Source organism: Colobus angolensis, unplaced genomic scaffold (genome assembly GCF_000951035.1).
Source record: "Colobus angolensis palliatus isolate OR3802 unplaced genomic scaffold, Cang.pa_1.0 Scaffold63, whole genome shotgun sequence".
NCBI lineage: Eukaryota > Metazoa > Chordata > Mammalia > Primates > Cercopithecidae > Colobus > Colobus angolensis.
The window spans coordinates 3624707-3644020 of NW_012119932.1; the positions used below are offsets into that span (position 1 = coordinate 3624707).

At 42.2% G+C, this 19314-nt stretch overlaps 1 protein-coding gene across 4 annotated transcripts in view; it reads right to left on the reverse strand.

Annotated features, from left to right (window-relative positions):
- The window catches only part of ARMC3 (armadillo repeat containing 3), a 126287-nt gene that overhangs the window by 17159 nt on the left and 89814 nt on the right, over nt 1-19314 (reverse strand). For 2 of the 4 annotated variants that reach the window (XM_011963844.1, XM_011963841.1), the window contains 5 exons: nt 19131-19267; nt 17652-17820; nt 14701-14798; nt 12995-13093; nt 12438-12554 (listed from right to left, as the gene is read on the reverse strand). In XM_011963844.1, coding sequence (XP_011819234.1) covers nt 12438-12554; nt 12995-13093; nt 14701-14798; nt 17652-17820; nt 19131-19267 — 620 coding nt within the window. Of the gene's footprint in view, nt 1-7041; nt 7426-12437; nt 12555-12994; nt 13094-14700; nt 14799-17651; nt 17821-19130; nt 19268-19314 lie in introns of those variants that run through there. The other 2 variants (XM_011963843.1, XM_011963842.1) reach the window with 2 other exon arrangements.

The following is a 19314-nucleotide window of genomic DNA, read 5'->3' on the forward strand; positions in this document are numbered from 1 at the left end:
GAAGACTCATATATAAGAGAGAGAATGCTCAAGATGCTCAATACTGAACAGCAAAAAAACAAACAGCTTTGGCACAGCAAAAGAAACTATCAACAGAATAAACAGGCAACCTACAGAATGGGGAAAAGTATTCACAAACTATGCATCCAACAAAGGTCTAATATCCAGAATATATACAGAACTTAAACAATTCAACAAGCACAAAATGAATGACCCCATTAAAAATGGGCAAAGGACATGAACAGACACTTCTTAAAAGAAGACATACATGCGGCCAACAAATATATGAAAAAACGTGCAAATTCATTAATCATTACAGAAATGCAAATCAAAACCATAATGAGAATACCATCTCACAACAGTTAGAATGGCTAATGCTAAAAAAAAATAAAAAATAACAGATGTTGGCAAGGTTGTGGAGAAAAGGGAGCGTTCATTCACTGTTGGTGGGATTGTAAATTAGTTCAGCCACTATGGAAAAAAGTTTGGAGATTTCAAAGAACTTAGAACTATCATTTGACCCAGCCATCCCATTACTGGGTGTACACCCAAAGGAAAATAAATCATTGTACCAAAAAGACACATGTACTCCTATGTTCATTGCAGCACTATTCACAATAGCAAATACATGGCATCAACCTAGATGTACATCAATGTGGTATGTATACACCATAGAATAAAATGCAGCCATAAAAAAGAATAAAATCATGTCCTTTTCAGCAGCATAGATACAGCTGGAGGTCATTATCCTAAGTGAATTAATGCAGGAACAGAAAACCAAATACCACATGTTCTCAGTTATAAGTGGGAGCTAAACATTGTGTATACATGGACATAAAGATGAGAAGAACAGACACCAGGGTACTGGGGCCTACTAGGTGGGGGAGGCTGAGAGGTGGGGAAGGGTTGAAAACCTACCTATTGGAATTGGGCTTGCTACCTGGGTGACAGGATCATTCATACGCCAAATCTCAACAACACACAATTTACCCACATAGCGAACCTGCACCTGTACCCCCTGAACCTAAAATAAAAGTTGAGAAAAAGCAAAAACAAAATCCCAATTTTAAAAAATGGACAAAATACTCGAACAGATACTTCACCAAAGAGGATATAAAGATGGCAAATAAGCACATAAAAAAAAATGTTAACATCATTAGCTATTAGGGAAATGCAAATTAAGATCATGATGAGATACCCCTATTTACATATTAGAATGGATAAATAAATACTAACAATCCCAAGTGCCAGCAAGGATGTGGAGCACCTGGCGTTCTCATACATTGCCGGTGAGAATGCAAAATGCTATTGCTACTCTGGAAAAGTTTGCTAGTACTTATAAAGTTGAACATACAGTTACCATATGACCCAGAAATCCCACTCCCAGGCATTTACCCTAGAGAAATTAAAACTGGCTGTGTGTGGTGGCACATGCCCATAATCCCAGTTATTCGGAAGGCTGAAGCAGGAGAATTGCCTGAACCCAGGAGGCGGAGGTTGCAGTGAGCCAAGAAGATCGCACCACTGCACTCCAGCCTGCGCAACAGAGTGAGACTCCACCAAAACAACAACAACAACAAAAAAAAACCCTTACATTCACACACACACAAATGTTTATAACAGCTCTATTCATAATCGACAAAAACTGGAAACAACTCAATTGTCCTTTAACAGGTGCATGGACATATACCGTGGTATACCCATACAATGAAATAATACTCTGAAATAAACTACTGATACACAAAACAATTCAGAAGAATCTCAAAGGCATTATACTGTGTGAAAAGGCCAGTCTCAAAGATTACACACTGTATGATCCTATTCACGTGGCATTCTCAAAAAGATGAACAGGCGTGGCTGTATGGTGATGGCTTGTGCATGTCATCCCAGCACTTTGGGAGGCAGAGGCAGGTGAACTGCTCGAGCTCAGGAGCTCCAGACCAGCCTGGGCAACATGGTGAAACCTTACAAAAATTAGCTGGGTGTGGTGGTGCACACCTGTAGTCCCAGCTACTCGGGAGGCTGAGGTGGGAGGATCACTTGAGTCCAGGAGGTTGAAGCTGCAATGAGTGGAGGTTGCAGTGAGCCAAGATCATGCCACTGCACTCCAGCCTGAACTCTACAAAGTGAGAACCTGTCTCTAAAAAAACAAAACAAAGCAAAACAGAAAAACTACAGTAACAGAGAACAAATAGAGAATACCAGGTGTTAGGATTATCTGGGGTGGTGGAATTGTTTTGTGTCCTGGTTGTGATGATGGTTATATAAATCTCCACTTTTGTTAAAATTCATAGAATTGTATACAGAAATCAATTTTAAAATAAACCTTGTTGTGTATTCACTTTAAATTTACATGAGAGTTATGATTTTACTTTTACACAAATTATATTCTAACACTATAGATGGAATGTCTGTCTGTTTTCACTTTCTGCATCTCACCCTAGGGGATGCTGGTGTGACCTGATGACCTGCACCCCACTTTTTACTTTGCACCAAACACCCCTAAACAGCTTGACACAAACTTGAACATTTTCAGTATCAAAGGAGGCAATCATCATTTTGTTAAAATACTTCTAGGCTGGTAAATAACGGCTTATCTATCATTTGTGCCGCGGCAAGGCTTACTTTCTCTACTTTCCACTGCTAGCTGAAAGCCCACATTGGGAGAACCGGCAGTGAGGCTGGACAGCCCTCTGGGAGGCAGTGGGGAGGATGTCCATGGCCACTCACTAGAGCAGCTTTGCAAGGAACTCAGGGAAATCTAGAAGGGGAAGATGCAGGCATCAGGGGAGTCACAGCCTTCTCACTTCACAGCTGTGCCAGGACGCAGCCTACCCTTTTCCAGTTTTTGGTTTTAGCTGTTTTTCCTTAATAATTACCGAGATGCAAGTCTAATAAATGATGACATTATAAATGCCTTTTTGGTTTTAAAGCACACAGGCTCTTGGCTGACGCACAGTCACACAGAGACAGATCAAGAGGCACCATCTATGGCCAAACATGACCTTGGGCAGAGGGTCTAAAAACGAATGAAATGAGAACATAAGTTTCCAGGACTCCCCACAGTTTGGTGACTCCAGTGTGGGTTGGGAGGCTGTCCTACAACCCCAGCCGGGACCACAGACCAAGGACTTTAGCTCTTTTGCGTGATGAGAGAAGTCTCCAGAACAGGCCTGGGTGGGACTTTGAGTAGGTGACGTTCCAACGAGGACAATGCTGTTTCTAATTCCCGACTCACGGTCAACGTGAGGGAGAAAATCTGATACACCTTCGGGAAAGGCAATCTTATGAATGATTAAAAAGAATTTCCTGGAATTCCTGAACTGTAGTTTCTTATGGCTATAAATAGAAGCATTTCTTTTGAACTTCTTTCCCCTGAAGGCTGCCAGGTTATATTAATAAGGGCTTCAGTACTTATTAATGCTGCTAGTTCATTTCCATTTTTCCAGCAGAATTTTGTCAATTAACCAGTGATATGTAAATAAATGCTTCTGTTTATTATTAAAAATAATTGTTGCCTTATCTAAATATTTACATATCTACCACACTGTTCTCCGTGACATTAGCGTGTTTTCTGAGGGCAGATTTTCTTACACACCTTGTTCATTATAATAGGATTGGACAATATTAAGATTACACAGTAGCTTTGATTGCAGCTTTTATTTTGTTGCTTCTTGAGAACAAGGAACTTAAAACAACAACTGTGTCAGAGGGTCAAGAAATCAAGAAAATGGGGCTAGGCCAGACCAAGCAGGTGAAGCACCTGTTTCGTTTTGTTTTGTTTTGTTTTGTTTTGTTTTTTGACACGAAGTCTTACTCTGTTGCTCAGGCTGGGATGCAATAGGGCAATCTTGGTTCACTGTAACCTCTGTCTCCCAGCCTCAAGAGATTCTCCTGCTTCAGCTTCCCAGGTAGCTGGGATTACCAGCATTCGCCACCCCAACCAGCTAATTTTAGTATTTTTAGTAGAGATAGGGTTTTAGCATGTTGGCCAGGCTGATCTTGAACTCCTGACCTCAAGTGATCCACCCATCTCGGCCTCCCAAAGTGTTGGGATTACAGGCGTGAGCCACCATGCCTGGTCAATCACTTGTTATATACTCACGTGTATTGAGCATCTGTTACACTAGCAGTAAATTAGGGGGGGATGGGAATTATCTATCTTTAAGCATTACTTGAAGCACAAGGTGGGAGGGAAGAATTGACTGAGGTCCAGATGAATTTTCATTTTATTTTGAAGAAAAGAACAGAAAAATAATCCTGTCAACTGCTGTTTGAGAATTACAAAGCTCTATATTAGTTATAACAAGTACTAAAAGTTTTATACTTTCTAATTAAATATTGTATTTGCTGCAGCCAAGTAGAGAGGTTAATCATATATCATTGAATGCACCCACCATACATTCTGATAAAATCTCTAAGCGAAAGTTAATATTTCCCAGAGAGATCATCTTAACCCCTTTCTCTTATTTGTAAAAAAAAAATAATAATAAATTGGACATCATCACATACATAGTTAAGATTTTAGTAAATTGGAAACCAATAGTAGGAAAGTCAATTAGAAGTGCTGGAAGCACAGATAGGTTCACCTGTTTTCTAAAATTGCAAGATGGCATTGTAAGATTGGAGAGCTCAGTTCCAATAGTCAGTCCAATACTCAGTCACTGAATAGAGTGACTATTCAGAGTTACCTACAAAACAGAGGCAGGAGTGTTTCTCAAAGAGCGTGCTGCCTGATGTAAGAACAAGGAATCATTTGGCATGAAGGAGAAAATCTCTGATACACCTTCGGGAAAGGCAATCTTATGAATGATTAAAAAGAATTTCCTGGAACTCCTGAACTGTAGTTTCTTATTGCTATAAATAGAAGCATTTCTTTTGAACTTCTTTCCCCTGAAGGCTGCCGGGTTATATTAATAAGGGCTTCAGTACTTAAATACGTTTCATGCATATGGAAATAAATACTTGGAAATTATAAAATTAACTCCGGTAAAATTAACTCTCAGAGCATCCGTTTTTGGTTAAAGACAGCAGAACTTTTACCTCTCCTGCAGAAACTTTAGCAAAACTACCTCAGGAAACAGGGATTTACTGTGGGATCCAAAGCTCTAAGGTTATTTTTCTACATTCATAGGTGGATGAAAAGGAGAGCAGGTAAACATATAGAATATTTGGCTGGCTCTAAATCGCATATTGACATTTTCAAAGTTTAATCCCTTGCTCCTTTTTGATACCATTGACCATTTAAATACATAATTATAGGACAAGGCTGGTGGGAGAAATACAGGTCATGAACCCAGCCCACTTGGGGTTTCAATTTAAGCAAGAAGATTTTGTTATGTGGAAAATAATCACAATACTAGGCAGCATTCAATAAATTCCACATGAGTGATAAAGATATGAAAGTCTCCAGGAGTTCAATGTTGAAAGAAATGTATTCGGATCGGGTGTCCTATTCCACCCAATCTATTCCAAAAGGATGGGAACAAGGCATCATTCAAAGTAGAGATAGGATTTGTTCTGGGTAGTGTCTGATTGTGTGAGTGTGTGTATTTCTTTATTGTCTGTCTTCTCACTAGGATGTAAGTTCTATGAAGGCAAAGGCTTTTGTTTACTGCTGTATCTCCAGCACTGGAACAATTCCAGGCACATAGAATGTGCTCAATAAGGATTTGTTGAATGAATGAATTGTAGAAAAGAAGGTGAGAAGGTGTTTACATGTGACTAAGAGATAATATCTGTTTCTGAAAGACTTTAGTAGTCAAGATTTGAGGGAAGAAGCAAGCCACAACAGTTAAGTTATGAGTAAAAAGAGGGTAGTGGGAAATTATTTTAAAAACAAAAATGTTTTAGGAAATCATTATCCTGTAGATCAAGGTTGTCTGAGTAACAGAAGTGTTAAAGCATTTGCTGTAAATATCTAAAATGCTCTAGATATGAACAGTGTGGAAAGAGGATATGAAAAAGGAGACAGAAAAATAACTTTTAAATATGTGTAATAAACTCATGTTCAATCAAGTGAACGTTCATGAAAACTGGTCTGAATACAAAAGAATAGTGTAGATAGAACTTATCATACATTTCACAAACAGGTCTAGTGAATGCTGTTTTTAAATGTTTGCATTCAAGTGTCCTCTATAAGGAAAAGCTTTAGAAGAAATGTTAGATATGTTGGTTTCAGTGAAGACTAAGGAAGGAGGAAAGTGGATAACCAGAAAATGAATTAATCACATCTCCTATGAGTGTTTTGCCATGAAGGGGAGTATAACTAAAGCCTTCGAAACCAAAAGTAATATGGTGCCTGGTCACCCAGGAGACAGAGATTTGAGTTTACATGTTGCATGGTAATGATATTCATCAGGAAAAAGAAATCCATACTTTCTGAACACTTCACATGTAATTGATCTTACTTCTTTCCCATCTCTTCTATCCTCTCCCTTTCAAAAATGTAGCCACTCTATGGTTCTTGATGTCTCATTATTCTTTGTCAGTATCTCTCAGTCTTTTTATTTATCTTTTTCCTTTATGACCTTCTGTTAAAATTTTTTTTTAACTTTTATTTTAAGTTCAGGGGTATATGTGCAAGTTTGTTACATAGGCAAATTTGTGTCATGGTTTTTGTTTTTGTTTTTTTTTGTACAGATTATCTCACCCCTCAGGTACTGGGCCTAGTACCCATTCATTATTTTTCCTAATCCTCTCCCTCCTGCCACCCTCCACCCTCCAGTAGGCCCCAGTGTGTGTTGTTGTTCCCCTCTATGGGTCCATGTGCTCTTGTCATTTAGCTCCCACTTATAAGTGAGAACACACAGTGTTTGGTTTTCTGTTCCTGCATCAGTTTGCTAAGGATAATGGCCTCCAGCTCCATCCATGTCCCTGTAAAGAACATGATTTCATTCTTTTTTGTGGTTGCACAATATTCCATGGTGTATATATACCACGTTTTATTTATCCAGCCTATCATTGATGGGCATTTAGGTTGATCCCATGTCTTTGCTATTGTCTCACTCTTTTTAACATAAAATATTTTCAGTGGCTTACCAGATGAATGCAGTTAAAATATTTTATTCTATTTCTAGGAGTCTAAAGTTTTAATAGTCACAAGACAAGAAGGGTTGACCAAAAGATAGACAACAGGACAACAGGGCTATGGCTAATCTACCCCGCAGTGGACCAAAGGCTAAAAAGGGAAGAGAGAAGGGACACACATCGAGCTCCTAAGTGTGCTAGATGATGGTCAGGCACTTTCCTCACACCATATCGCCTCTTACAGCAGCTCTTTGAGGCAGGGATCATCATTTTCATTTACAGTTCAGAAGACCAAGGCAGTTGTGTCTGAATCCAAAGTCTCTGAGTTAACCCTCATGCCAAAATCCTCTTAAATCCTAGGAGTGTATCAGGGTTTATCTTGAAATGGGGAGTGAGCTGCCAGAATGTGCGGAGAAGGAGGGAGAGTGAAGACAGTACAAAGAAGGAATAATTATTCTCATTTGTTGATATTTGTTCTCCCTGGGCATATGGTAAAGGAGTCAAACATCTGTTCCTTTCAACAAGCAGCATTCAATAATTAAAGTAGTTTTTAATATTTAATCGATAGATCATTTTTTACTGCCCCTGATGAGCCTGATACTATTCTAGGCTCTATGGATATAAAGATTAAAAAAAAAGGCATGGTCCCGGATCTCAAACAGCTCATTGTTTAGTAAGAAAGAACATTCATCAACACAAATCAGTGCAGGCTATGGATGAGATGGAATCCATTCACAGAGGAGTTTCAGTTTCACGGGATGACTGATGGCTGTGTTCTGGAGATCTAATGTACAGCCTGGAGACGTTATATTATATCTAATAATACTGTATTGTATACATGAAATTCACTAAGAGAGTACATTTCAATGTTCTCACCACAGAACTGCAAAAAACAAAAGGGAACTCTGTGAGGTGATGGAAGTGTTGATTAACTTAATCGTGGTAAACATTTCACAGTGTGCACGGATATCAAAACATCATGTTTAAATGTACATAATAATTCGTTTGTCAATCAAGCCTCAATAAAGTGAGAAAAAACTATAGCTAAATAAATAATTAAAAACACAAATTCACAAAAAATGGGCACAAAGTAAATATTTACCCTGGTGTGATCAGAGAAGGCTTCACAAAAACAAAGCTGTAAAGAAGATAAAGAATGAATAGGAACTTGCCACAAAACAAGAAAGGCTATTCCAGGGTAGGCCATGCTTGGAGTTTGGGCTTCAGCTATAAGATGAGAGGGAACTTTGTTTTAGGCAGAGTCATATGATCTGACTTTCATTTAAAAAGGTGTGTAGTGGCTGGCCATGGTGGTTCACGCCTGTAATGCCAGCATTTTGGGAGGCCAAGGTGGGCAGATCACACGAGGCCAGGAGTTTTGAGACCAGCATGGCCAACATGGTCTCTAATAAAACCCCGTCTATAATAAAAATTAAAAAAAAAAAAAAAAGAGCTGGGCATGATGGATGGCACGCACCTGTAATCCCAGCTACTCAGGAGGCTGAGGCATGAGAATTGCATGAACCTGGGAGGCAGAAGTTGCAGTGAGCCGGGATCACACCACTGCACTTCATCCTGGTGACAGAGTGAGACTCTGTCTCAAAAAAAAAAAAAAAAAGGTGGGGCCTTGCACCTCTGGGGGCACATGCATGGAGGATGGATTTATGTAGGGCTATGTGAAAGTGGGGGGATTTACAGTACAATAAGGAGGTTGCTGTGATTGACATACAACAAAAAGGCCTGAACTAGGGAAGTAAAAGTGAAAATGAAAGGAAGAAATAGATGTAGGAGAGTTAAGACATAGAGTGGATAGGACTGTCTTGGTCATTCCATATTGGGGATAAATGAGAAGGACTTCAAGATGATTCCTAGGCATGGGTGATTGTATGGGAATATGGTTAACATGAACAAGCATAGGGAAGAGAGGGGGAGGGAGCTTGGGAGCTGCGGTGAACAATGAGGTCAGGTTGGAACATATTGAACTTAAGGTGCCTTCAGAGTGACAAGGCAGAAGACTCCACCAGGCAACTGAACACACAGGTCTGGACTCAAGAGAAGGGTCTCAGCTTTGGAATGGGAGCTAAAACTATGGAGAGTAGGAATAGGAGTACTACTTTTGGAGAACACTGATATTTACGGTATTGCAAAGGATGAAAAGATAGCACCAAGGGCCAAAAAAGAAGGGATTTATCCATAGAACAAAGTGACATGGATCTAATGAGATCAAGATGTGATTGCTTCACAGTGTTACGGAAAATGTCAGTGTCAAATATCACAATAAAGCAAACTATAGCTGTGTGAAGATTAGCAGCTTGATATTTGCAAGTACACAAAGTGAGTTCCCACCCAGAAGGATTGCCCAAAAGGTTTAGGATTAAGAACCAGATTGAGCTGTAAGAAAAATAAGACAATTTTAAAAAGCCAAGAAGAGCAGAAGAATTAAAGATGAAAGCTGATGTGTTCACCCGTCTGGGTGAGGACCAGAGGGAAAGGTGCGCTTTGATTGAGGGACTACATGTACAACAGGGTCCTGTGGCTGCTCATCAGTCAAGTGGCCTGTCCCTAGCAAGGCAGCAGAAGGCTGAGTCTTTCCCAGGGCCATAACTGGGTAGACTAAAGGGGAACACTTGTTTCAGAGGCAGCCAATGTTCCGGATGGCCTGTGAAAATGAGATTGAGTTTCCTGAAAATGCACGAAGAGACAGAGAGAGATTGTACTTGATTGCTGCCAGGCTTTTGAACTGGAAGGCTGTTTTGGAATTGGGGCCAGATTTGGTCCCTTAGCAAACCAAGGCCACATGCAAGCTACAGTTAGAGGTGAGGCCGTTAAAAAAAAGCAAGCAAGGAAGCAAGTGCATGTAAGTTACCATGCAGGTGGAGGGAGAAAGAGAAAGAGGAAGAGAGATGGGCGGGCCCTGCAGTTGTCACCTGTCCCATTGAGGACCCTCTGCATCCCTGCACTGAATTCCTTTATATCCTTGTACAGTTGGAGTGGGTTTTGGCTCCTTGCAACTGCTTATTACAACAATAATAATAGCAACAGGAGCTGACATTTGTTGACTGTTTACCATGTGCCAGGCACTGCGCTAAGCATTTCACACGTAGTGACTTACTTGAGGCTTACAACAGCACTATGAAAAACAGTTCTATTTTTATTTCAGTTTTATGGATGAGGAAACAGAGATAAAGAGAAGGTAACCTATTTGCTCCAGATGCATCGTTTACAAGTGTGGAACTTGTCAGAAATAACCTTTTCCTGCCAAAGTTTGGATTTCTGTTCTTTTGAATAAATGTGAATACCTGTGAGTGCCAGTCAGGCACTGCACTAAATACAGGGGATGAAAAGAAATTGTTCAAATAAGAACATGTCCTTGTTCTTGAGGAGCTTTTAGTCCAGTGGGGAGAAGCTCAGAGAGGCCAAAGGGTAGGGCAGAGCAAAACAAAGAAAAGAGAAGGACCAGGAATGGAAAGGAAAGGAAAGGGAAGGAGAGATGAGGGAAGGGAAGGAGAGAGGAGAAAAGGGAAAGAGAGAAGAGGGAAGGGAATAACAGGGAAGGGAAGGGAAGGGAAGGAAAGGAGAGGAGAGGGAAGGGAAAGAGAGGGGAGGGAAGGGAAAGAGAGGGGAGGGAAGGAAAGAGAGGCGAGGGAAGGGCAGGAGTGGGGAGGGAAAGGGAAGGAAAGGGGAGAGAAAGGAAGGAGCAAGGAGGGAAAGGAAGGAGAGGAGAAGAAAGGAAAGGAGAGAGAAGAGAGTAGGTCAGGGAATGGGAAGTAAGGGGAGAGAAGGGAAGGGAAGGGAAGAGAGAAGAACAGGGAAAGGAAGGGAGAGAGGAGGGAAGGGAAGAACAGGGAAGGGAAGAGAGGGGAAGGAAAGAAAGGAGGGGGAGGGGAGGGAAGGGGTGGGAAGGAAAAGCAAGGAGAGGAGAGAGAAGGGAAAGAGGGAAGGGAAGGAAAGGGAAGGGAAAGCGAAGGAAAGGGGAGAGAAAGGAAGGAGGGGGGAAGGAAAGGAAGGAGAGGAGAGGAAAGGGAAGGAGAGAGAAGAGGGTAGGTCAGGGAATGGGAAGGAAGGGGAGAAAGAAGAGAGAAGGGAAGGGAAGAGAAGAGAAGAACAGGTAAGGGGAAGGAGGGGAAGGACAAAGAAGCAGAGGGAAGAGAAGGAGAGGGAAGCTGGAGGGAAGGGAAGGGAAGGGAAGGAAGGGAAGGACAGGGAAGGGGAGGAGAGAGCAAGCAGAAGCTATGGAACTGGAACCACAGGAGCAGATGAGAAGCAGTGATGAGAATATTGAGCAGCAGAGACTGTAACAACAGAGAAGAAAGTCAGAGCAGAAGAAGATAAAGCAGGCTAAGGAGGAGGCAAACCACTGCCTACGCCTTGGGAGACCCGGGGCCCAGCCTCCTTGGAAAGCAGGGGTCTGGTATCCGCTCTCCACAGCCTCCAATGCCACCATGGCCCTCACAGGCTTAAGTCTACCATAACTCAATACAGTTTTTCAAAGAATCCAGGAAAGTTCTCACGGGAGAAGTATGTTTTAAAAATATGTAAACACGTAGGGCCAAGCAGGGTGGCTCATGCCTGTAATCCCAGCACTTTGGGAGGCCAAGGCAGACAGATCACGAGGTCAGGAGTTCGAGACCAGCCTGGCCAACAGGGTGAAACCCCGTCTCTAGTAAAAATACAAAAATTAGCTAAGCATGGTGGCTCACACCTGTAATCCTAGCTACTCAGGAGGCTGAGGCAGGAGAATTGCTTGAACCCGGGAGGCAGAGGTTGCAGTGAGCCAAGATAGGAGATGGTGCCACTGCACTCCAGCCTGGGCGACAGAGGAAGACTCCACCTCAGGGAAAAAAAAAAATGCACAGACCTTAAAAGGACATTACAATTGTCCCAACCAAGTAAGAGCATTGCCCTATTTGCCTCTCCTCCTCCTCGTCCCTTTTCCCATGGAGAGTCAGAGACAGTGAGGGAAGCAGGGAGGGCTGTGGAAGCAAAAGTGGGGCGGGAGGAGAGAGGGTAGGACCACACACCTGGGTGTGGGGTTCCCCACCTGCAAAAGGCAGCAGCGGGAGGCAGAAACCCTCACACCAAGTTGGTTACCCAGGGTTGGGCTTTCAAAGGGCTGTCTCAAGACTGCTGTCCCTGTTGTCATGTTTTAATTAAAGCGACTGTAGGACTCTGTTGTTCCTACAAGTGATCCAAGTGACCCGAGTTTTTGGCCAGAGACAGAAGACAATTCTCTCCAGGTAAGTTTCAAAGAGATGGTAAGAGACAAAAATCAAGTTCCTTTTTAATTTCATCTCATGAGTCTTGCCTGGTTCAACACAGTGATGTTAGAAGAAAGCTTCCTATTGAAGAGCCACCCCTCCCTTCCACCAGTCTGGCTGGGTAATGAGAAACTCAGGACACTTCCTTACCTCCATCCTTTTTCTTTGGTGGCGCTTTTGCTGAGAACAGTATTTCGTCCAGAAGCTGGCTCCGATTTGTCTTCTATGGGAGATCCAAATCCAGCACTAAAATGATAACTATTTTTTCTTGTCATTTGAAAAAAAACCACAACCAATTTCAATCATATGGAAAATAACAATACATTACATTTGCATTTAGAGCTTACAAGGCATCTTTACTTCATTATACAATTTTTATTTCATTATAAGATTTGATTCCTTTCCCCATCATGAAGCCAGGAACCCGGCATTATTTCATCCACAGCTAAGGAAAGGAAACCCACACAGACGCTAAGTCATGTGGCCCAAATCACTGCAGGTCCACAGGGCGAAATCGAATGTGAAAGCAGATTTCCTGGCTCCCATTCCAGAGATCTTTCCTATAGCAATGTGAAAGGCAATTGTGCAACTGTATTGCCATAAGAAGAATAAAAACCAAGTCACCCTAATCTAAAATCTAAAACATTTTTTCACACTCAAATTAAAGGGAAAGTTATTTGCATATAGATAAAACATCATTTTCTTACTTGGTCTTTTCTTTACTTGATCTTCTTAAGGAAGATGAAGAAGAAATACTTCGTCCATAACCAACATCTGATTTATCTTCCATAGATGAAGGTGGAGAACTAAAAGTTTACACATTTAAAATTATATAGAGATTAAAATCATCTATTTTTCAATAGATTATGGTTTTAGTCCACAAAACAGATTTTTTTCCAAAAGTCATAACTGGAGCTGACTTTTTTTCTTTCTTTTTTTTTTTTTTGAGACAGAGTCTCGCTCTGTTGCCCAGGCTGGAGTGCAGTGGCGCGATCTCGCTCACTGCAAGCTCTGCCTCCTGGGTTCACGCCATTCTCCGACCTCAGCTTCCCATGTAGCTGGGACTACAGGCGCCTGCCACCATGCCTGGCTAATTTTTTGTATTTTTAGTAGAGATGGGGTTTCATCGTGTTAGCCAAGATGGTCTTGATCTCCTGACCTCATGATCCACCCACCTCGGCCTCCCAAAGTGCTGGGATTACAGGCGTGAGCCACCGAGCCTGGCCTGGAGCTGACTTTTAACAGTGACATACTATTTTTGAAGTATAAAGGAGAAGTTACTTTTTCTTTGTTTGTTCTTTGAGATAGGATCTCACTCTGTCGCCCAGGCTGTGGTGCAGTGGTGCGATTATGGCTCACTGCAGCCTTGACCTCCAGAGCTCAAGCGATCCTTCCACCTCAGTCGCCCAAGTGGCTGGGATTACAGGCATGCACCACCATACCCGGCTAATTTTTGTAGTTTTTGTATAGCTGGGGTTTCACCGTGCTGTCCAAGCTGGTCTCAAACTCCTGAGCTCAAAGGATCTGCCTGTATCAACCTCACAAAGTGTTGGGATTATAGGTGTGAGCCACTGCAGAAAGACTATTATAAAGCCTTTCATAAGCTAGAACAGAAATTATTTGTATAAAATGTATCACATAAATACTATATGGATATATAGATATACATGATCTCTCTCTATTTTTTTTTTTTTTTGAGACGGAATCTCACTCTGCTGCCAGCCTAGAGAGCAGTGGCAGTGCAATCTCAGCTCACTGCAACCTCTGCCTCCCGGGTTCAAGCGATTCTCCTGCCTCAGCCTCCTGAGTAGCTGGGATTACAGGTGTGTGCCACCACACCCAACTAATTTTTGTATTTTTTAGTAGAGACAGGGTTTCACCATGTTGGCCTTGATCTCCTGACCTTGTGATCTGCCTGCCTCCACCTCCCAAAGTGCTGGGATTACAGGCATGAGCCACTGTGCCCGGCCATGATCATTTTAAAGAAGACCATGGAAGCTTTAATTTTTAGCTCTACCATTTACTTCTTATTTCAGAAGAAAAATGTTGGGTGGTAACTGTACTCCAGCACATAGTCCTGGAGAACTGTAAACAGGATTCATCTCAGTTTGCTGCTATTTATACTTTCTTCAATGACTCCATGGTAAGAGGCCTTGACTTCAGAACACACTTGAAACTGACTGGCAGTATGGAGTCAAAGAGAGAGCAGAGAGCACATTGATTTGCAGTGGTGGCTATTTCATGGTTATTCCATGTCAGGCTATGAGTTTATGAGCCGGTGTTTGTTTTCATGGAGGTGCTAGATACAGGAGAAAAGAGTCTGGGAATCTTCGCATATTCACGTGTTGATGGAGAAACAATAACAACAAGCAATATGTGCTTCCCTGCTTCCCCTCTCCCTGCAAAGACTCACACATCAGATTTACTGTTGATTAAGAGTACAGCCCGTAGGTCACTTGGTTCTTGTAAGCAGAGCTCCTTCAAAGGCAACAGTTTGGTGCCAGGATTTTTCTGTAAGATAATTTAAGGACCAAAAAGTAGTATCTGCATGGGTCATATTTTTGAAAATGAAAACAGACAGAATATGTTCTCAGCTGTTTGCGCTGTCTCATTTCACACACACATACACACACATGTACAATATACATACATAAAATTAGAAATAGGAACCTGAAGCTTGTGGATGTTCTTGCCTTTGGGCAGGACAGATCCAGTTCCTTATCATCTTGATTGCTTTACACTCAGCTGTTTCATCCCATCATTATCATCTTGGCCCCTGGAAGTATTTGGATTGGCAAATCCATCTATATACCTAAGGGAGAACTGGCCTCCTGCAAAAGTAACTGAATACTGGAACAGATGACTAAAAGTGTTGAGTGTATCTAAAAGTAGGCTAGACAAAGCCCTGTGCAGGCAGTTTCACCAGCCTGGAGGAAGAGGACTAGACTAGATCACTTTTGAGATCTTTTTCCAATTAAGTTATAGTTGAATCCCTTTCTCATCCAAGATACGTTTCATGGTTCTTTGGAAAGAAGGCAAAAGTGAGCCTTTTAAAATAAGACCGATCCTGTCATTCTTCTGCCCAGGACCTGCCGTGGATCCTGTTCCATTCAGAGTAAAGGCCACATCCTTCCAATGTTCTCCAGGACTCACATGACTTGGCCTTCGTTAGCTCTCTGGTCTCCGGTCTGCTCTCCTCCCACTTTGCTAGCCCAGCTCTAGCTGCACCGGCCTTCCTGCTGCTCCTAGCACATGCCAAGCATATATTCACCTCATGGCACTTGCACTTGTTGTTTCCTCTGCCTAGAAAATAACCCCAGATTTGCCCAGGACTTCCCCAGCCCAAGATTTGCCCGGGACTAAGGCCCTCACCTCCTGCAAGTTTTGGCTTGGAAATGATCACCCCCTCAGTGAGACCCACCTGACCACAACTTCTAAAATTGCAACTGCCCACCACCTCAGGGATCCCCAGCATTTCAGAGCCCCTCATCCTGCCTCTCCCTGCTCTCTTCTCCCTCTATGGCGCCTCTCATTTCTCTCTCTCTCTCTCTCTTTTTTTTTTTTTTTTCCTTTTTTTGAGATGGAGTCTCACTGTGTTGCCCAGGCTGGAGTGCAATTGTGCCATCTCAGCTCACTGCAACCTCTGCCTCCAGGGTTCAAGTGATTCTCCTGCCTCAGCCTCTTGAGTAGTTGGGATTACAGGCATGCGTCTCCATGGCCGGCTAATTTTTGTATTTTTAGTAGCGACGGGGTCTCACCGTGTTAGCCAGGATGGTCTCTATCTCCTGACCTCATGATCTGCCTACCTCTGCCTCCCAAAGTGCTGGGATTACAGGCGTGAGTCACCGCATTCAGCCCCACGTTGGTTTTCTTAAAGCTGCTTTGTGCTGCAACATTCTTTTAAAATTATTATCATTGAAGGAGATGGGCTTCCTGGGAGCGATTTCTTAGTGGTTTATGTGTGTTACAGGGTACAGCAGTGATGGCAGGAGGTGGGGGAGGCAGAAGGGAGAGTAAGAGTCAAGTTTTAGGCAAGCTGTTTTGAATTATTCAAATTTTCTCTAGTTCTCCACTACCACGATTGAGTGCTTCCTGCAACCGGGGCTCAGTGATGTGACTTATGGCCCTGTCTCCTCTGCTTCTTGGAACCAAATTGGTCCAAGAAGGCTTCTGCTGTCAGCCTCACTCCCCGTGTCCTGAGTTCTTGCACCTGCCTGGCAAACCACACTTACAGCTTTTGCACTTCTGAGTTTTCCCGTGACCTTAGGAAGTATACAGTGTTAGTTGTGCTTGCTTTCTGAGCTCTGCCATCTCTAGCTCCCTTGTTCCTCTCTGTGATATATTTTTTTCCTTTTCTTTTTTCTTCCTGCACAGCTTCTGCTTCATCTTGGGAGCTTTTGGCAACCCTTAACATTTTTTGAAGTCTGCAGATCATATCTGCTTCCTAGTTTTGCTTAAAATGGGATTTGTGGGTTTTTAACATTTTCCCCATTCTCCTCATTGCTTTTGGTTTCCAGAAGAAGTAGAAAATACTGACTAAACCAATCATATAAAAAGGGTCCTCAATATTTTAATTTCTGGCTTCTCACTTCTCTCAACATTCATGTAATAGAAATAATAGAACCCCCAAATTTTGAATGCTACTTCTTTTTAAAAAAGACAGGTTGGAGGGCAGTGGTGTGATCATAGCTCACTGCATCCTCAAACTCGGGGCTCAAGTCATCCTCCTAACTCCTCCTGAGTAGATCAGACTACAGATACATGCCACCATACCCAGCTAATGTTTTAAAGTTTTTTATAGAGACAGGGTCTCACTATGTTCCCCAGGTTGATCTCAAACTCCTGCCTCAAGTGATTCTCCTCCCTCAGACTCCCAATGTTCTGGGATTAGAGGCATGAGCCATGTCACCTGCTCCTTCTTTTGTACTTTTTTTTTTGACAGGGTCTTGCTATGCTGCCTGGGCTGGAGTGCAATGTCTATTCACAGGCACAACCATAGTGCACTGTAGCCTCAAACTCCTGGCTCTTGGTCTCAAGTAATCCTCCTGCTTCAGCCCCCTGAATAGCTGGGGCTACAGGTATGCATCACCATGCCCAACCAGCTCTTCTTTTGTGTCTTATCTGAAACTTGAGACTGCCACGAGCAAGCTGATTTAATTACAAGTAAGCAGATTCTAGTTAAAACTGAACAAAAAAATGCAAAATCTTATAACTAAAGTTAAGAATAAAGTGCTGATTTTCAAGTTTCTGCCTGTAAAAATATAAATTACATTAGGTGATTATGAAATCGCAATGTAATGGCATCAGGATTAAAGACAAATTATTATTGTACATACTAAACTGCAAATAAGTGCTGTCACTTACCCGACCATAATCATAGAATCCATCGTTAATTATGTTACTTGATGACAAATAGCCAGTCTGGCTGTATTTCAGGGAAAGATTGTTGTTGAGCAACTTATTATAAGCTGCCTCACTGAATTTATTTTTCCGAGTTCCTGATAGGTTAACTTCTTCAAGGATATCTAAAGCCCTGTCAATAAAAGCAAAAAGCATTACTCGATTTATACAAGCCATTGAATACTGAGTCTCCATTTATGTACTGACTTCAGACCCTGAAGGAAGAATGGAGATGGAGCTTAAAGCCTCCCCCACCCTCTTAGATAAAGTAATACTGACAGAATTATAAAGGCAAATCTGCCCTTCTTAAGGATACATATGCCAAGTAGTAACTCATGTTCAAACAGGTGAAAAGGACGCTTTTGGGGGAAAAAGTTCTTTGTTCATCTAAAAGCAAAATTAGTATTGGACCTCAACTTTTTCATCTAACTGGACAATATATGCAAAGAATCCAAATGTTTAGAAATTAATAAATGAAACCTGTCTACAGAAACTTAAAACCTGGGGCTGGATGTAATGGCTCATGCCTGTAATCCCAGCACTTTGGGAGGCTGAGGTGGGCTGATTACTTGAGGTCATGAGTTCGAGACCAGCCTGGCTAACATGGCAAAACCTCATCTCTATTAAAAATACAAAAAAGTAATCCCAGCTACTCGGGAGGCTGAGACAGCAGAATTGCGAACCCAGGAGGCAGAGGTTGCAGTGAGTTGAGATTACACCATTGCACTTTAGCCTGGGCAACAGAGCAAGACTCTGCCAAAAAAACGAAGGAAAAAAAGGAAGAAAAGAAAAAAGAAAGAAAGAAGAAAGAAAGAGGAAGGAAGGAAGGAAGGAAGGAAGGAAGGAAGGAAGGAAGGCAAAAGAAAGAAAGAAGGAAGGAAGGAAGGAAGGAAGGAAAGAAAGAAAGAAAGAGCGAGAGAGAGAGAGAGAAAGAAAGAAAGAAAGAAGAAAGAAAGAAACGAAATGAAACTTAAAACCCTGTTCGCTGATGTGTTAAAGGCAACAAACTCATCTGCTTTTGGTCAACAGAACTGATTGGTGAGGGTGGTGAAATGTGGACTTCTGGTGAAAGTTTGAGATGGGTGGGAAAGAAATAGAGGTGGTAGACACAGCTTGCCCATTTAATTTTAGCCTTGAAAGTTGGGAGACAAATAGAATTTGTTTGGCAGTAGCAGAAGAAAGTAAAAGAGAAGCATTCATCAAGATAAAGGGGTTAGAAAAAATATTGAAGGTGTTTTTTTCAAGGGCAGTGAGGGAGCGTTCAGATGCGATGAATGGGGACCCCTCTGCCTCCAGGCCAAGGCATGCCCTGGGGACATGCAGAGCTTCTGTGGACTGAGAGAGCAGCGGAGACCTGGCTTGGAATTCTCTGGACCTGAAGAGTGTGCCTCTCCATCTTATGCTCTTCATCTGAGCCAGAAACTTGAGATGGCACCCACTCACCCGAGCCTGCATAATTCATTGGCCGTCAGCTCGTCACCAGCACAGACCATCACTGCCCAACTGGCGTGCTTCCTCACTTCATCATTCTTGGAGCGTAGCAGCTCTACCAGGGGCTCCAACCCACCAGAATTTCTTAACTAAAAGCAGAAACCAAAATGTTACATATTGAGAGTGTAGAATGTAA